This window comes from Haliaeetus albicilla, chromosome 9 (assembly GCF_947461875.1).
Source record: "Haliaeetus albicilla chromosome 9, bHalAlb1.1, whole genome shotgun sequence".
Lineage (NCBI taxonomy): Eukaryota > Metazoa > Chordata > Aves > Accipitriformes > Accipitridae > Haliaeetus > Haliaeetus albicilla.
The window spans coordinates 33225912-33245178 of record NC_091491.1 but is presented as its reverse complement, the minus strand read 5'-3'; the positions used below and the strand labels follow the sequence as shown (position 1 = coordinate 33245178).

General features: G+C 38.8%; 1 protein-coding gene across 8 annotated transcripts in view; it reads left to right on the top strand.

The window, feature by feature from the left end:
• ABCC5 (ATP binding cassette subfamily C member 5) overlaps window positions 1–19267 on the top strand; it is a 73324-nt gene that overhangs the window by 18160 nt on the left and 35897 nt on the right. For 6 of the 8 annotated variants that reach the window (XM_069792538.1, XM_069792532.1, XM_069792528.1 and 3 more), the window contains exons 6-20: window positions 4558–4791; window positions 4904–5077; window positions 6427–6574; window positions 7083–7231; window positions 7883–7990; window positions 9768–10118; window positions 11615–11686; window positions 11814–11938; window positions 12565–12637; window positions 13204–13407; window positions 14078–14221; window positions 16037–16139; window positions 16846–17030; window positions 18097–18243; window positions 18591–18720. In XM_069792538.1, coding sequence (XP_069648639.1) covers window positions 4558–4791; window positions 4904–5077; window positions 6427–6574; window positions 7083–7231; window positions 7883–7990; window positions 9768–10118; window positions 11615–11686; window positions 11814–11938; window positions 12565–12637; window positions 13204–13407; window positions 14078–14221; window positions 16037–16139; window positions 16846–17030; window positions 18097–18243; window positions 18591–18720 — 2347 coding nt within the window. Of the gene's footprint in view, window positions 1–33; window positions 4094–4557; window positions 4792–4903; window positions 5078–6426; window positions 6575–7082; window positions 7232–7882; window positions 7991–9767; window positions 10119–11614; window positions 11687–11813; window positions 11939–12564; window positions 12638–13203; window positions 13408–14077; window positions 14222–16036; window positions 16140–16845; window positions 17031–18096; window positions 18244–18590; window positions 18721–19267 lie in introns of those variants that run through there. The other 2 variants (XM_069792534.1, XM_069792537.1) reach the window with 2 other exon arrangements.

The window sequence follows — 19267 nt, the reverse complement described above, 5'->3', positions numbered from 1 at the left end:
AAGTCTTAAGGTTTCATTGCAGAATCACTTAAATGTTTTGACTAGCTAGAAATTTTGGGGCAAAATTCCAGAGTGATTCAATAATCCAAGATAGGTTTCCTACAGCTGATGGATCAGTTGCTGAATACCGAGGCAAGTTCTTGCAGAAGGGAGGGGGAGTTTAGGTATCCTGGAGGAAATGCACACTTGGTTTTTCTCTTTGGTTTTGAGTATAGTTTAAAGTTCTTCCTTAACTGGTATGTGGTCTCTTTGCATAAAATTCTTATGTGCAGGTCTTTTAATTGTTTTCCTTTTCTTTTTGCAATTCTGTAAATTTATCTTGGAATAAAATTCAATCTGATAAAACACTAATCTTAGATTATTGGCATTAATAGCACAGTCTTCAAGAAGTGGAATGAAACAATTTTATTAGAGCACTAAAAAACTAATGTGAGCAGGTCTCAAGAAGTCTGTGGGTATAGATCCTACAGAGAACGGTCAGACAGGTTTCATGTAGAAGTGTTAGAGTACGTTATTGCCTCTAGGAGCTGCTGCTGTTTGTTGCTATGGGTCGTAATGAAGATAACAACATATGGGACTTGACATTCACACCATTTTTTGTCACCTGTTTGTTGCACGTGCTGTGCAGATTTACAGTTGAAATTTTGACTAAATTTATTCTCTACACATTTCCCTTGAGGAGTAGGAGCAGTATTACTGCTAGTAGTACACGTTTCAGTGTGCTGGTAAGCTGAAGTTTCATTTCTTGGGTAAGTACACTTGGGTGCACTGTTAGGTGAAATGTCTTTTTAAAATGTTTTCCTGCTTTTAAATGTCTTATCAAAATGATGTTCTGCTTTTTAAGCCTTTTTAAATTTGCCTTGTTACTTGTAATATGAATAACAATAAATATTTGTGGTATTGTTTTCTTGGTAATAATTTATAGTAGCTTGTATTATAAAATATATGAACATACTTTGGTAATTAACAATAAATCACGATTAAGGTTTTAACAGCGCTAGCTTTCCCCAAGAAGAGCTTCTGTCATTGTTTCACTACAGGGCTTTAGTAGATGCTTTTATTTTTAGCAAAGAACTTGCAGGAGGGTTGCCCCTAATTTCTGTAGTGTAATTTTCTCAGTTTGTCTCAGCCAAACTGCTGAATGAGAGAGAGTGGGAGGGGAAGGAGAAAAACAAACCAACTTGACTAGGCTGGGGGCTACCGCTGCAATTGATGCTCGATTTGGGTTATTTAAAATTATCTATAGATATTTGCCCATTTACAGGCAACCTTATTCATTTCTCTGAATAAGGAGCAATTCCCTTTTGGTTCCACCATTTGGCATGAAAAATAAGTCTTTACCATCCCTCCTCCCTGTTTTTAAAAATGGCATGCCTTATAGATATGCCTATGCTGTCTCCTCAGAAGTACCAGTGCTTTCTTGTATTGTTACGCCCTTTCAGTCACCTGAAGGTGAAAAGGGAGATCAGGAAAAGCACTTGACTTGACCTCATGTATTGGTGAAAATTATAAAAATGGAGTTAAACACTATATTAAACTTAATGTCTGTGACCTTGAAATGCCAGCCAACAGCTGTGGCTTATAACTGGAAAGGAGTTGTTGCAGACTTCCTGTGTGTTTTTTTTTTTTAATACCAAATAGATCCTTCAAGGGTCTTCCTTTTTTTTTATTATTTTTTTTATTTTGATAAATTCTGCGTCTGGCACAGTATCCAAACCCATAACCTGGTGAGACAGCTGCGTGTGTCAGACTGCCTTGTAATAACCATCAGAATGTACTAGTATAGGTGAGATACTATTTATCTTCAGTGAATATTTGCTGCTATTTGATCAGCTACCAAAACTTACAAGTTTGGGTTGAGGAGCAAAGAAGTTTTTTGATTACTAAACATAATCAGTTTAACTCCAGGTCTGAACAATGTACCTGCTTGTAACTGTTCAGAGCTATTCTTCCTGTTTGGGAGATGGGGAAACTTGCTATCTTAGTGGAGTACAGCTTGACAGTTTGGTCAGTTATTGGAGGGGGGAGTGGTAAGCTATTGGAGGTAAGTTTCCCGATTTCCCAGTTGGCTCCAGTTGCAGCCTGCCCCACGCTGGCTGCAGCAGGGACGCCGGCACTGCAGTGGGACCAGTGACAGAAGCTGTTCTTTAGAATTTTCAGGATGGCTGTTTTCTGCGTCAGAATGAGACAGTCCTGCTGGGCAGAGCCAACGCCAAGAGCAAAGGTAAGGTAATGTTTATTCAATGGGAATGCTTAAGACAGCCGAGCAGCTAGTACCAACTACTACGGTAATAGTCACAGGAGTTCCTTTTTCCCTGATAGCTTGAGTTTTAGTTTTTGTACTGTAACTTTCTTGTTTTGTAAATAATTTTATGCTGGATTCTTGTCATTAAACTAGTTTGAATTCAAATAATATGTGTTCAGATGTAACTGTTAATTCTGTGTGACTTTTTTTCCCCTCCCTTTTCAAAATTCTTTAATCTGCTGTTTCCTCTTTTCTTTCTTCCGGAAAAAAAAAAAATGGGGGTATAATGTAAGCTGCTCTCTATTTCATCACGGGAGATGCTGAATCTATAAAATAGTGCTGAAAAATTGCACTAAAAAGTTTTGGGAGGAATGAGACCCCAGGAAACATCTGCTATCTTTATGCATCCTCTCTTGGAGACTTTCAGCAATGCTGTGGTGTGCGAGAAAATGCTTGCAGTCTGCGACCATGCTGAGTTACAGCTCGTGAGGAAAAAGGGGGATTTTCACCCCAATTGCTCAGTGACTCAGTTGCATATGTTGGATTGAATACTGGAAAAAGAAGTCAGTAATCTCCTTAGTAACTGCAAACCAACTGTATGCAGTTGTGGTCCAAACAGTCGATGTAAAACTAAATCCAAGTAAGGAGAAAGTTGGAATGCAATAGATCTGTGAATGTGAGCCCCTCACATTTGTTCAGGGATTGGTATGTAAATTTTCTCAGTGGCCATTCTAGAACCTGATGGACATCTGGCTTTAATTCACACCTGTGAAAAAGAAAGAGCAAATTATTTACAGCATGTTTCCTTGGTTCTGATGTGCAGAATTACTTTCCTCAGAACAGATGAATTTGATCTCCATTTTTTCTGTTATTTGGTGCTGGGCTATAGCTATCAATACCTTTGCTGAAGTAGTGGGGTTTTGTTTTTTTCCTCTCTCTTCAAACTATACAGAACTCTTATTTGCAAAACCTGGTGTAGCCAAGAGGACTTCAATGGACTATGATGTGGAAGGCTTCTCAAATATTTTCTTTGGTCTCAGATTTTTTTTTTGTTGCTTTTTATTGTGGGCAAAGGTAATTCTCTGCTCTGTACTAGCATATCAAAAGCACCAGTATCTTAAAGCATCATTTGTTTAAAAGCTCTCTAGGAAATCTTTTGCTGTCTGTGAAGCCTTACTGTAGGATACTTTTTAAACCAGATTTCAGAATTTGTGCAGCCTCAGAAGCCTCCTCTATTGGCACCTGCAAGTTTGACTTCTTTTGGACTTCATGAACAAATACTGTTCTGTTTTTGTATCTTTACAATTTTGTGTGTAGTTTCAAATCTAGTTTATGTTAGAGGCTAAGACTGACTGTTAGATATTAGCCCTTTATTATTATCCTGTATGTGCAGATTGTATGTTTATACAATGCTCTACCTGTTGTACAGTGTTTTTGAGATGTTACCATTTAAGATGGCACTTCATTTCAAATAAAAGCCTATTGTTTCGCAGTCAATAGTATTTAATATCACTGGTGATTGTGAGTTGTATGATGTTATATTGTGCCGTTGGACCACAAAGAGCTGGAGGTGGGAATCGGTGGTTCTGGGGGCTGTCCTCTTTCTGCAGGTGATGTTTGAAATGTGATTCCTGAGGTAAAATGTTTATGTTTTTGGGGGGCGAGGGTATGGGGAGGGATTGAATGGTTAGTTTTTTGTCTTTTTTTTTCTCCCCTGTCCCCAATGATTTGTGGTATTGCGTACCTTGTGCTTTCTGCTTGTTTTTTTCTTTACTATTAAACTGCTGATGTTTATTTCCAGGAATGTTTTGCAAATGTCCTTCTCACTCTTCCCCTCTACAACTGTAGGTACATTGTTCCTTTTTATCAAATAAGCACGTTTGAAGCAAACCAAAGATAAAATAAAAAAGGTCTTAATGTCACGTAAAGGAATGTTTCTTAATGTGCGCAGATGTATAAGTAGTGACTATATTTTAAAACTCTTCTATATGATAATGCATTGCTTTCAGCTAACTGACAGATTTATGTTAAGTTAGAAGACACGGAGGATTAGAAGCGTGCTGCGAGGAATATGGTTCCAAATTAAACTCTCTTTACTTACTAAATTTGACTCAGTGCTTGGCTCTCAGCAGGGCTTTGTGTTACAGTACTTCTTGTATTGACACCTTTTACTTCTAGAAAGAAGATGCTTTCTATTTCAAACGGCTCTTTTAAAAGCAAAGTAGCCTACTTATTTCTAACTTAACATAAAGTTGTTGCATGGTCTTCTGGGATGATGGGGTGTTCATGCAAACTTGCATTTCTTCCTGTAGGCGTTCGTTGTGAAACATCTTTTGGAGTATACCCAACAGAGTGAGTCCAACCTGCAGTACAGCTTGTTTTTAGTTTTTGGCATCTTTATGACGGAAATAGTGCGATCTTGGTCCCTTGCACTAACCTGGGCTTTGAATTACCGCACGGGGGTTAGACTGCGTGGAGCTATCTTGACAATGGCGTTTAAGAAAATTCTTAAGCTGAAGAACATCAAGGAGAAGTCTCTTGGAGAGGTAAACTGCTGCATAATTTTGGAAATTGCAGCGTGAAAATGGATATGCAATATATTCCTTTGAGAATGAGCTGTGCCTTAAATCTAAATAATCTGTTATGTGTGTTTTTCAGCTCATAAATGTATGTTCCAATGATGGTCAAAGGATGTTTGAAGCTGCAGCAGTTGGGAGTTTGTTGGCTGGGGGGCCTATTGTGGCCATCTTAGGAATGGTTTATAATGTGATTATACTGGGTCCAACAGGCTTCTTGGGCTCTGCTGTCTTCATCCTTTTCTACCCAGCAATGGTGAGTGGGAAAGAGTTAAGTCTTACTTCCCATTTTTATTATGTCAGACATACGTGTAGTTCTGAATAGAAGGTGTTGAAATGTGCTAGATTTAGCTCGTTTATGGTGCTGCATGTTATTGGTGGTGTTTCTAAAGATAGTGCATGAAGCAGAAATTTGGAAACAGGAAGCTCAAAATGGTAAAGAAAATTAGAAAATGGAAATAGGAAAGCTGATAGATTTGACTGAGATAAATGTGCATAGCTAAATTAAACTACAGAATACTTAGGTGGTTTTAGTTGAGGTTGGAAAGATACAAGGTCTCCAGCCTGTGTACAGGAGCTCAGTGTTGCATGAGCACATCGCTCTTGATTTCAACAAAAGATATTGAAAAGCACCGAATGTGGGAGAGGGTGTTCTTGATTGGTTACTCCTGCCTCTACTTCTGCTGAGCTGTGAAATAGGCTAGTTCAAGCCAAAGTCTTCTTGCCTCTAAAATGCCCTGTAAGGCTGCTAAGATTTGTCACTATATTCATAATACAAATTTTAAAAAGCATGGAGGCTGAATACTGTGAGGTCCACTTTGGTCCAATTTGTCTGGCCAACAGTGAGGATTAAAATAATGGGAATTATATTTTAAAGAGGGGAATAAGAAATGGAGTTTGATCATCTTTTCCAGTTCTTTTCAGCAGTCCTTCTCTATTGATGGGGACTCCAAAAGAGATTGCAGGAGTACGAAGAAGGGCAAAGAGCTGAAAACTTCCTGAAGTAGTGTGTTGGTTTTGAATTTCAGACCAGGAATGGGATGAATGTAAGGGTAGCAGATACTTAGAAACACGTGAACAGCTATTTATTTCTAGATTGGTTTAGTAAAAATGTTAAAACTGTTTTACCACCTTCATAGCACTGGCATATGGCAGAAATTGATTTGGCTGAGCAAAGTTCAGCTTGCTCTTTTGCTTTATGGGACCAGGTTAAAAAGTTGGCCTAAATGGGTTCTACTGTTTATTTGCCATGAGGGTCAGCTGGGTGTGTCTTTAGGTTAATGCGTTTCTAGTCTTTCTGCTTCAGAAACTTTAACAAATCTGGTACTATTCAATGTAGGTAAAAAGCGCACACCTTTGTTTTCACAAATTTTATTTGTGTTAAAACTTGCTATCATGAGTCTATTGCTCAGTGCAGATGGGGTGGGAGGATATGAATAGTGTTTGCAGCCAGCTAGACTTTTATGTTAGAACAATAGTTGCCTTGCCCCATCCCTGAATCCCTTTTTCAGATTCAAAATTGGCTTTCTCTGGTAATTAAGAGTTGAATGTACTTGCTCTTTCTGAGTTGCCATTAACGTTGCATGGTGTTGCCTTTTGTTTCAGATGTTTGTATCGCGTCTCACAGCTTATTTCAGAAGAAAATGTGTATCAACAACAGATGAGCGTGTGCAAAAGATGAATGAAGTTCTTAATTACATTAAGTTCATTAAAATGTATGCCTGGGTCAAACCATTTTCTCAGAATGTTCAAAGTGAGTTCACACAGTCTGTAAATGTTTGCTTTTGTGCAGATGCCCCATTGCTTAGTAGCCTGGTGCTTCCTCCTAGCTTAGTACCGTAGATGTCGATGTACGTGCAGTGTAATAACACTTTTCATCCTCCAGGCTTCCTATTTGTTATGCATGATGGGTTGGACAAACAGACGTGCTTCTAAAGTTTCACCTTCTAGCATAATGATGTTTGTGGCTTGGCATTAATCTTACATTTTTAAATTTTGTTCCATTTTTTATCATTTACTAAATGTGCTGGCTGCTCCATTTTTAAATAAAGCAAAAAGACCTCTATTTCTATGGAGATTTACAGATAATTATAGTTTGCTTCACTGTAACTGCGGTCTTTATGAGAAAGTACATAATGTGATAAACGCTAAAGCGTAGTTAGGCTTCTCTTACTCAGTGTTTATAGTGCTATGGTAGTGTCTGTTGTGTATGTACTCCCCCAATCATACTTCAAATGTGGTGCCCCTATTTATATTTCTAGAAATTCGTGAGGAAGAACGTAAAATCTTAGAGCGTGCGGGCTACTTCCAGAGCATCACTGTGGGTGTGGCTCCCATAGTTGTAGTCATTGCCAGCGTGGTGACCTTTTCTGTCCATATGATACTTGGCTACGATCTTACAGCAGCTCAGGTAACTTACTGCAGTGTTGAAAATATTCTGTACAATATTGCTACAGTAGCTTTTCTGCTCAGCTGTTTCTCTTCATCATATTCTTTGCTTTGTGGCTGTGCCTCTGTGGCCAGGCTGTAGCCTTGCTCACAGAAGTGAACATCTGATGGGTGTGACAGCAGCAGATGTAGTCTTCTATTTTGCCCAAAAAGCTCTCAGTGCTGTTTTCAGTTCTAACCTTCCCCAGAACAGGTTTTGAGCTGAATGTAAATGAGCACTTCTGTTTGCTATTCCGATAGGGCATTGGGATTACTGCATGTTTTTGTTTTACAGTGTGCTTGGATGCAAACAGCACAAATGTCTTAGAACAGGATTTAAACTGGGGTCTTCACAGTAATAGGCTGATGCAGAATTTGCTAGCTGCTGCTTTTGGTAGACCTACAAACACTGAAGATGTCTGTCTTGGTCTGTTAAAAAGCCCTACAGAAGGAGTTGGGTAGATTTGCTGTTTTCTGCTGTTTGTGAATATGTTGAATATTTAAATGGTTATTCTTGGACTGTCAGCCTTTTCTATGGCTTTGAATTGTTGCTGTGACATTTCAGCTTTCAGAAGGTTGGAGTTGTTAGTATATTGCATCCAAATGTGATTCTCTTTTTTTGTCTCATTTTTAGGCATTCACAGTGGTCACTGTCTTTAATTCAATGACTTTTGCTCTAAAAGTCACGCCTTTCTCAGTGAAGTCTCTATCTGAGGCATCTGTTTCTGTTGACAGATTTAAGGTAAGCAGTCATTTGGCCTTGCAGTTTTAACTGTAAGTGTAGTGTTGTATGTGTATAATAGATGCTAAGGGAACACTTAGAAGGTAAGGTTGTTTTAACAACTGAGGAGTTCTTTTTCTTTACACTTAGCAGTCCTGATTATTGGATTCTGCAAAAGTGATACAAATGTAGTGAAGGAATATTAGAAGTTTAAGATAATAACCAGTGTGGGAAGCAAAATATTCTTATTTAATGATTTTAGGATTTTGATGTTGGCCACTGTAAGAGATAGAATACAGGACTAGATGGCTCACAGTATAATAATTCTTAAACTCCCTTTTAAGACCATCTGAATGAGAAGACAGTGCAACATCTGCAATGAAATTTCATGTTTTGCTAATGAAACTTTGGAAATGTCATGTATCGTATAGACAGCTTTGCACAAACCAGAGTTTTATTTGTAGTCATGCAAAACTGAGGTTTTGTGTTTCCAGACCAGATTAAGTGACTGAAACACCACCATATGAATAAAATGCAGTTGTGATCTGACAAAACAGAATCTATGGCAGAAAAGTGAAACCCTTATAACAAACAATCCTTATCTCATCCTTCAATCCCTGTGAACACACTGTATGTACTTTAGTATGAACTCAGAGGATAGGCCTTTATTTTGTCTTCTCTCTTGAAGACAATAGTGCATTGCACATTGCAGAAATTTCCCAATAGGATTCCACAAGCATTGACAGATACATGGATTCTGTGTAATGCATTCATGAGACAAACCTGGGTGTGAGAAGAATGGGATCTGCAGAATGGTTTTGAGATCTCATTGCTTTTGAGCATTTTTGTTTCATCTTCTGAGTCACCTTAAATTAGGCTTTCTTAAATTCGAATGCACTGAGGGGAGTTTTGGCGGGGGGAGAGAAGGAGAGGGTAAATTGTAATATCTCCCAGTTTGACTGTAAACAGTATAGTCTGTGTAAGGAGTGTAACACAAGGTGGGGTTACTCTAACATCACAGTAAGAATGTAACTGACTTTTTGGCTTTGTAAATGAGTATGAGCTTTCTTATGAATGTATGATTCAGGTATAGCAATTGCAAGAGTAAATAAGATTGAGAATTGGGAAGTCTTTAATTGCAAATGGCTCCTTAGTTCAAAACATGAATTATGTAAATGGAAAACATTTTATCTTGTAATTAAACTGTGTGAAAAATCTCTTCCTCATCTGTGTTGATTGTAAATACTGATGGATGTGGTGGAAAACATGATACAATGGACTTAATGGCTTACTTCTTATTGTCAAGCAGCCCAAGATAGGTCAGCTAAATTTGTGTGGAATGACTTTTTCCCAGCAGAAAAAGTTGAAGGGTAAAGGCTGAAGTTAAAAGTCATTCCATCTCCTTCCATAATGAGTTGGTGTGTAGGACAAGTCAGTCACTTTCCCTCAAAGTGACCTCTTCTCTCCAACCCATGTATTCTGCTCATATGTGTTTAATCTGGAAGTTACAGAGCTGCAGTTGCAAACAGTGTTAAAAGAATAAGCCCCTCTCATATTGCATGCAGAGTATTCCAGTTCTATAAAAGTCTTAGTGTATCTAAGTGCTTCCACCACATCCAGGAATGCCCCGGCCACTTAGCAGGCCTGGAGTTAGTTTACACTAATGAGCTACCTTTTGCTCTTCAGCTTCCTCCTACTGTATAGCCTGATGTGTTTTGCTGCGTGAGTGTGCCATAGGCTTGTCTCCCAGTCTTGATCAGGTGTCTCATCTTTACACCTCTCTCACAACTCCTATCAGAGTTTATTTCTAATGGAAGAGGTTCATATGATAAAGAAAAAACCAGCCAATCCTCACACCGCGATAGAGGTGAAAAATGCTACCTTGGCTTGGGACTTCTCCCACGCCAGCGTCCAGAGCTCACCAAAGTTGACCCCCAAAGTGAAAAAAGACAAGAAAGTCACCAAGGGCAAGAAAGAGAAAATGAAGCTGCAGAATGAGGGACAGCAAGCTGTGCTGGCAGAGCAGAAGGGCCATCTTCTAGTGGACAATGATGACCATCCTAGCCCTGAAGAGGAGAACAAAATCATCCATCTGGTTAATCTTCGGCTTCAGAGGACTCTCTACAACATTGACTTGGAGATAGAAAAGGTAAGAGAAGAAAGGAGGATATCTGAGCTTTCAAAAGGCCTCATTTTTTAGCTGTGCCTTGGGATAGAGAGCTGTGTGTTTTTTGCATGAAATGGAGCATATTGCTTTTGTGCACTCCTGTAATATCCATGGCAACTGCAGTATCCAGGATGCAGTGTCTGATCTTGATGTAAACAGCTGTGCCATTTTAGCAAACTAGATCTTTGCAAACAGCCTGTGAAACAACTGCAGGTTGTATAGCTTTCACATCTAACTGATGGCTTTGCTGTTTGTAGCTCTTAGTACAGTATATGAGCCAATGAACTTAAAGAATCAGCAGGGCAGCAAGGGTATCAGTGCGATATTGGTGGATGGTGTATTCCTGCAGCCGTTTGATAATTTTGCAGGGTTTCAGCTATGTTCTGTGTGAACATTTTAGGTGATTAGGTGTTGTAATGGAGCCATAACAGTGCTTTTCGTTGAAGAATGTGCAATTTTCTTCCTTGAGAATTTTTGTACAGTAGAAGGACACAGAGGTTTTTCAAGAATTTAGAAGCAGTTGGAGTCCTCATTCCAAGATGGGTAAAAACATGTAAACTGTCAAAGAAAAAGCATTGAACTTAATACATGATGTCTTCCACAAATACAAAAGTTTTGCAGTCTGGCAGTTGGATGTTGTAGTAACGGGATCCCTGTGTTTATCAAGATATTTATGCTTAAATTGTCTCCTGTAGTCATATAAGTAGAGGGATAGTTTAAACTATTTTAAACTATAAACCCCCTATATTTTAAACTTCTGAGAAGGATTCATATAGTTTAAAAAACAGCCTTGAAAAAGGAGTACACAGCTACTTGAAAATGTAAAGGCTAGTTTTCTATCAGAAGTTGGTAAACAAGAGGAGGCCAACAATGTATTCCACAAATGGCTATATACCCTTTTTGTCCACTTCACCTTTTTTTACAAAAGGAACAAATGTAGTTTTGATGAATTCATTGTTTAATGTGGGTATCAACCCACCCATTTTACTGCAGAGAAATGCTTCAAAGTGACTGGATTCTCACCTTTTCTTGGTACGTGTTCCTTTGCAAACTGTATCTCATAGGCAAAGAGTTTTACTGGACCCATATATCCTAAATTCTACTTTTCTTTCAGTCTTTCCCTCTTTATATCTTTCCTTCCACTCTCAAATGCATCTTGGTGTATTCTGTTCAGGCAGGCCTTGGTGCTTTTGGCTGAATGCAGCATTCTCTGGGCCTGTATCAGGCCCAGTCAAAGGGAAGCAGATCTTAAAATATATTCATTTTTACCTGTATAGTTGATTCACTTTTAGCCCACTGTGGGATAGTATTCACTCTTTATTATTTGAGAGTTAATACTGACTGTCTTGCTTTTTTTGTCCCCTTTCAGCTACCATTAATGTCCAACTGTCCCTTTGGAGGTACTAAAGGTAGTCAATTCTGAAAGGGATGGAGAATGTAAGAAATAAGTACCATAATTTATTTTTTTTTCTGTCTAGGGAAAACTTGTTGGAATTTGTGGCAGTGTGGGGAGTGGAAAAACTTCACTTATCTCAGCAATTTTAGGACAGGTGAGAAATTATGTTTTGACTACTTCTGCTCTTCTTTCCTATCTCCTATTTAACTGATTTGTACTCTGTAGAAGTAAGTCTATTCTAAACATGGAATAGCATAATTTCAGTTTATCTTTAATTTCAGATGACCCTGTTGGAGGGTAGCATTGCAGTAAGTGGAACATTTGCATATGTGGCCCAGCAGGCCTGGATTCTCAATGCTACACTTCGGGACAACATTCTTTTTGGCAAGGAATATGATGAAGAAAGGTTTGTCAGAACTGTTTGCTGATTTTCTTGAAAGCTTAGTAATTCTTGGCCCAAGCGTGGGAAAATTTAATGCAGGGTACACTGTAGTTAAAGCCTACGTATCCTTTTAGAGTCTGTCTTTAAGACTCCTTTAAGTCTCATTTAAGAGCCTGCCTCTCTTGCACTTGGTCACTGTGGCTGATGTCTGTCAGTGCGTCTGTCATTGCTCATTTGCAGTGAGGGCTGTACCTTATGCTGGAGTACTGTCTGATCTCTGTTTTTAGCAGCTGCTGTGGAACAGCACTGAAGTGGCATTTGCTCTTGCCGTCTTGGCCTTGCCCTCTTTAAATGCAGCAACTGCTTTTTGCCATGTATGGGCACCTTCCATTGCCCTCCCCCAGTGGGGGGTCTTCCCTGTGGCCTGTGCTAGCTGTCCCTGGAAAGAAATTGCCTCCTTACCTTCACTGTACTTCAGAAGTAGGTGATTAATTATCCTCGGTTTCTTCCTAGGAATTCAAGGCAGATAATTTGGTTTATGCTGCTGGAATGTCTGCTATTAGCGTAGAGAGTGAGATAATACCGTACTAGTTAGATACCTGGGGTGGGGGAATAACAGTGTTCTTACTATGTATCTAACTGTTCTTTAGATACAATACCGTGTTGAATGGTTGCTGTCTAAGGCCTGACCTAGCCATCCTTCCAAATGGGGACCTGACAGAGGTATAAATTTTGCTTATAGTAAACTAATCAGTAGATGCAGAAAGGTAGAGTTTTGGTTTGGTAGACTAGACTGGGGTGAGTGGAACATCAGTCTGCTATGCATATAAGCCAAGCTGTTGAATGCACCTTCTTGAGCTGAGTTTATCAATGCAGGCCCTGGGCTATTGAGAGTTGAGCTGTGTTTTTGACTCAGATGTTGACAATTTGGGAGTTTTTTATTGTGTTGTAAATTTAGCTGCCTTAACAGGACCTATTCGAACTTGATTTAAAATAGCTAAGAAAAAAGCATGGCTAAGTTAATACAAAAAAAGTTAAATAAGCAAAAAACTACTGCCACGTTTCCAGCACGTTAACCTTGAGTTTAAATGTATAACACATTTCACAAAGAAGTGGACACCTAAACTAGAATATATATATGTATTAAAACAACATATAATATTATGGGAGGTGTGTGTGTGTATACATAAAAATATTATGGTCTGCTTCATCCCAGCCACCTCTTGAGCTCTGAATATCTGTGTTGCATGGTGCTGTAGAAATAAAATAATGGGTGTGTGTCTGTGCAGATTGGTGAACGAGGGGCTAACCTGAGTGGAGGACAGCGTCAGAGAATCAGTCTGGCTCGAGCCCTGTACAGTGACAGGAACATTTACATCCTTGATGATCCCCTTAGTGCCTTAGATGCTCATGTTGGAAATCACATTTTTAACAGTGCAATAAGGAAGCACCTGAAGTCAAAGACTGTCCTTTTCATCACTCATCAGCTTCAGGTACTACATCTCTCATACTTTCTTTCTTGGACTTCCTTGAAATGCTGTTTAGTCAATTGCCTTCATACTGGAAATTTCTATGCCCTGACCTGTAACAGCACAACCCTGTCCATTTATAGGATGCGTGGTTTCTGTTTGCAGACTAGGTTTGCAAATATGCACCCAGCACAATCTAATTCTTTATTTGATGCCAGTGCTGCTTGGTGTCTGATCTGGACTGGTAACACTTGGCTAAAGAAAATTTACCAGAGAAATAAATACCTTGTTCAAAAACACTTTTGTTAACTTGCTATAAAGCTAGTTCGTCACATCAGAAAAACTTAGATTTGGTGTCAGTAATCAGAAGGGATGTATTCTGAGATTTTCTTGCTATCTTTTGTGCATAGAAATATTAATACTTAGTATATCAGTATTTGCAGTGTTTAAGTATCATGAATTGTGTCTTCTATAACAGATCGTTTTTGACAGAACATAAAAACTTTTTATTTGTGTACAGTGAAAGTAATCATGGTGCTGTAGTCAATGCAGGGCCTTTAAAAATCAGATATCTTACCTCAGAAGAGGAGTGTTGTCTGCAAATGTCTATAAATTACTGAAAAGGATTGTGTGGGAGTGTGTCTGATTATTGGCCATAACGATAAAGACTTGTTCTTACTGCCATTTTCTCCAGTATCTTGTTGACTGTGATGAAGTGATCTTCATGAAAGAAGGCTGCATTACTGAGCGAGGAAGTCATGAGGAACTGATGAATTTAAATGGGGACTATGCAACTATTTTTAATAACCTACAGCTGGGAGAAACACCACATATTGAGGTACTTGTTTTGTTTATTTTAAAGTGCTCTGAATGATGACTTTTCTGATGAGATGAACCAAATGACATTAATTGGAAGACTGGATAATGGCTTCACATGGTCATGTGTTGATCTGACCAATAGACTTCCTGTAGAATAATCTATGCTTCATTAGCATTTCATATTTGCAGTCACAGTTCCTATTTAGGGAATGCATACTAGAGAGGACTCTGCCAGTGAGCTCATGAGTTGAACATGAAAGTAATGTATCATCTCCTCTGGTGACGCCCAGAGCAGGAAGCTTGTTGTCTCTTTTATTTTACATGTACACCTCATTTCTTAATTTACCTCCAAATTAGCACAGACCTGGACTGACCTTTTTCTGAAAAAATCTTCCTGGTTTGTTACTTCGTTTTCACATAGGGTGTGACCGAGGCACAGGAGAAATGATGCAACTTGACAAAAGTTAGATTTGACAGTTTTTGGATGTGTAACTGTAATTGCTTTGTTTTGGGGTTTTTTGAGAAAAAAGTTGTTGCTTGACACTGCTTCTGTTATGAAACAATGGCTGTAAATGCAAACTTGGATTTGTGCTCTAGTATTTTAGTCAGTGGAAAAAATGTAAATCTAGAAAATAACAAGAACCATTCAGTAGCACATGCATTTAAATTTTCAGCAATTTAATTTTTCCCACCTTTCTCCTGATTGTTTTCTGAAGTTATTCTTTGGAGTAAGCACCTTTGCTGCTTTTTATTTGATGATGATTTACTTCTCTAAGTGTTGTGTGCGTTTTCTCTTAGTAAGAAGAGATTAAAAAGCACATCTGCAGTTTATTTTTTAAGAGATGAGAGGCTCCTTATTCACAAGTTGCAGACATTTAAAAAAAAAAAATGTTCCCAAAAAGGTACCATTGTGATAAATATACAGATATAGAAGGTGCTTGGTGAAATTTTGTCCTGGGAGATGTTAGTGAAAGAAGAAAAAGAATAAAATGCATTACTCTGCATATCCTTTCTGAGGCATGAAGATTATAGTTCTGCCATTTTTAAGATTAATGTAATGACAGTTAACATGAGATTCTCTAGTCCGCGTGGTTGGCTGACCTTCACTGTCTTTTTGTAAACACTAGCTCATGGAAGGAGCATTAATTTGCATTCCCGATGGGATAAGAAGAAATGGATGGTGAAGTTAGATTCTCTGTGGTTTGATATGTGTGAGAGGTCTCTTCTCACATAAAGTGTGGCAAGAGGATCCTGAAGATGCTGTGTAGGGGATTTTAATTAATGTAGGCTGTCTCTGAACAGGTAGTAACTTCCATTTGTGGGAAGAAGGCTGGTTTAGAACAGTAATTGTGTGTGCAGTTTAGTGTTTGGACATTTGACTTCTGGAAGACCAAGTTTTAACCTGACTTTGTCCTTAGAGGCATTTCATGAGAGCCTTCCTGAGCGAAGTACTAGGGTGCTTGGGGAAAAAAAAGCCTCTTAATAAAATTGTAAGTTATTTTTACAAGGGACAGGGGGTTTGTATCTTTCTCTCAGTAGTAGGGGTGTCATTCCTCTACCATGTACGCACATAGTGTCACTGAACCTGGAAATTAAGCTTGCGCACTACCGGTACAGATCGGTAGCAGTTTAGATTAATAAAGGAGGAGAATTAAATCCACTAGAGTTGGCAGTCATCCATAATAACAGTTAAGTTAATATTCCCTGTGATATGAATACTAAGCTCTTGAAAGCCTTTGTCCTTAGGATGCAGCTTATAAAAAAATTTGGGTTCAGATATGAAAATGTCAAAGCAAATTACTCCGGTATGTTTAGTGTCATTGTTTTCCTGCAGATTAATATAAAGAAGAATACAAACAGTTCACTGAAAAGACCCCAGGATAAAAGTACCAAAGCAGGGTCTGTGAAGAAGGAGAAAGTTGTAAAGAAGGAAGAGGGTAACTATGTAATCGGATTTCTGGCTGTAATTATTTTTATACACCAATAAGCTCAAAACATTTGCTTTCAAAGTGTATTATGAATGTACCTCTCAGGTTTTAAAAGCTGTCTCAAGTCCTGGTCACTCAGTATGGTTGATAGGACACAGGCAGTGGGCAAAGAACATTAATTAATTCATTAAATATGGGTGCCTGCACAATGTTTTTAAGTTCAGTCAGGCTGCTGCTGGTCACATGCTATTGGCACAAAGGAACTTGTAGTATCCTGTCTCCCACACCACTTCTTCCTCCTATCCTAAGATGGCAATGTGTATAGCTTGGTACTCACAGAGTCCTAGGCAGGACATGGCATTTATGTATGAAGAATTGGAAGATCTAACCTCTGTTTTGTGGTTCTCTGTTTGACGTTAACTTTGAACTTCAGCAGCGTTTAAAAAGCAATAGTGAGGCTGATACAAGCCTAGCATTTAAATCTGTGCTGATTACGTTTTTTTAGACATACCATGATGTGAATGATTCTACAGAGGAAATGTGACTTTTTGAAAAACTGTTTGAACTGTTGAGTTCTATGTATTAAGTAATGTCTGTGTTTCTGAAAGTACTCTGTACAGTTGGACAATGACTGTAGCTTTGTGTATGTTCACAAACTTAAAAATTTTCATGGAACAGCTTTCTTTTCTTCATTCTCTTCTCTTTTGTTTCACAGGTCAGTTGGTCCAGTTGGAAGAGAAAGGCAAAGGCTCTGTCCCCTGGTCTGTTTATGGTATCTACATTCAGGCAGCTGGAGGCCCCTTTGCATTCCTCGTCATCATGGCACTGTTTGTGCTGAATGTGGGCAGTACAGCTTTTAGCAACTGGTGGCTGAGTTTCTGGATCAAGCAAGGCAGTGGAGTAAGATAAATAGCTGTTCTACTCTCTTGTGTCTAACAGGCAGGGGGATTGCTCTCCTAGACTAATCTGAAGCAGTCCTATGAGACCAAATGGTGCTTCTTAATTTAAGCAAGTTGTAAGGCTCCCAGGAGGTGATTTCATGAGAGCGTTCATCTCCAAGAATGAGAGCTCAACTAATAGGAAAGATATAACAGCTCATGTGGTTTTATACTGCCCTCTTGTTCCTTGTCTTGGTTAGACTAAGAAAAGGAAGTGAAAATGTGAAAGGCGCCAACAAGCTGCAGGGGGAAATTACTAATTTTAGTGCTGTTTTTTGTTTGAACGTGACCTTATATCTAACAGGATAATCTTCTTAAAGTGTATGGCTTTCAGTCAAATCACTTTTGGGAGTTGCTTTGAAGACTGTGCTGACCTAGGATGGTTTGGGACTTTTCCTGCTCTAGGGGCTTTGATTGCAAGTCTTACTGCGTTTAAAGATTCAAATATAACTGCAAGATTCTTCTTTGGGTGGGGGAAGCAAACTACTAACCTCAGAGAAGAAATAATGAAGTGCAGATGGCCAAAAATATTAAAATAAGCAATGAGGTCCTTAAACATACTTAAAGATTAAAAAAAAAAACGAGAATGTACGATAGTGTGACAGTAAAGAATTTATTGCATACTGGCAGAAAATCACAACCATATTTGTTAAGATGTACAACCTATCCAAGATTAATATTGTTGTGTAATAGGAGTGGTGGTATGCAAGTATCTGGTGGTGTTAAGAATACCATAAGAAACGATAAGCATGAAATGAGAGATTAAGAATCAAATGAAGTAGGTGTTATGGTATTATTTTTCAAAGGTATTGTAGGGAAAACGCTAAGGGCTACAAACCTGCAAGTCAAGTATCTCTGCTAGGGAGAACTTCCTGAAGTATTCCAAGATCACTGAAGTACTTCATTTAAAGAAGAAGTATCAAATATGGTGGGAGGGGACAGGACAGTTAAATTCTACCATGTGTAATGTGTACATAATTAATCCTTGTCTTAACTAATTATTCATTGAAACCTTGAATTTTCTGCAGAACACCACTGTGACTTTGGGAAATGATACTGTCATAAGCAACAGTATGAAAGATAACCCTCACATGCATTACTATGCTGGCATCTATGCACTGTCTATGGCAGTTATGTTGATTCTGAAAGCTGTTCGTGGCGTCGTCTTTGTAAAGGTATGTGCTAATGCTGCTGTTTTTCTTATCTTCCCCCCAACCCCTTCTGCATATTGCTGTCACTGTGGTTCTTTTGGTCGCCTCCCAAGAGAGATTTTGAATGAGAGGAAGTCAGATCACTGATTGTGAGGTTTCCGTAAGTCATCTCTTGGGGCTGCACCATGCTTTCCGTTAAACTTCTGCACAAATTAATAGCTTCTTTCCACTGGTTGGAAGCACAGAATGCAAGAAAAAAACCTTATGGTTGGAGAGAGAAAATAAGCAGAATGTTTTGATCCCCAGGGGAGGGGCAGTGACAGGAAGGCAAACATCCTTTCATAATGCTGCAACATTTTCTGCATTGTCAGGGAACTCTCAGAGCATCCTCAAGACTCCATGATGAGCTCTTCCGACGGATTCTGCGTAGCCCCATGAAGTTCTTTGACACTACACCCACTGGGCGGATTCTCAACAGGTTTTCCAAAGACATGGATGAAGGTATCTCTCACTGTATGCGCTGTAAATCCCACATTCAGACCTCCAGGTTACCTTAATACTCTTCAGTCTCTTGCTGTTGGGGTGATCATAGCCTATATCTATTGCCAAATGTGTACTTGTAATAGACAAAGCAGGAATTGGGACATACCTGGTTATGATTCTAGAAGGCAGCTGATACCTCAAGTCTGTCTATTCACTTATAAAGAAGAATATGTGCTTTTGTACCTACAGACTGCACATGGACTCTTGGCAGACTCTTAGCAGTTAATGCAGGGGGAGCCTAGAGTTTCAGGGTAAAGTTGATGTGCAGCAAAGGTGGTAATTAGGTCAGAGCTGCATCAGGGCTGTTTCTGCAAATGGGAATAATTGGAAAGATTACTAGCATCTCAGAAGATAAAAGCACCCCTAATGAAAATGTATGTTTTTAATAAGCCATGAGAAATCACTGTCCTTGTCAATGGTGATGTACAGTTGGACTGAATTGCTTTATATAGGTTGTTTTACCTTTCTGTACTCAAGGTCTTCCTCTTTTCCCTCCATTTTTTCC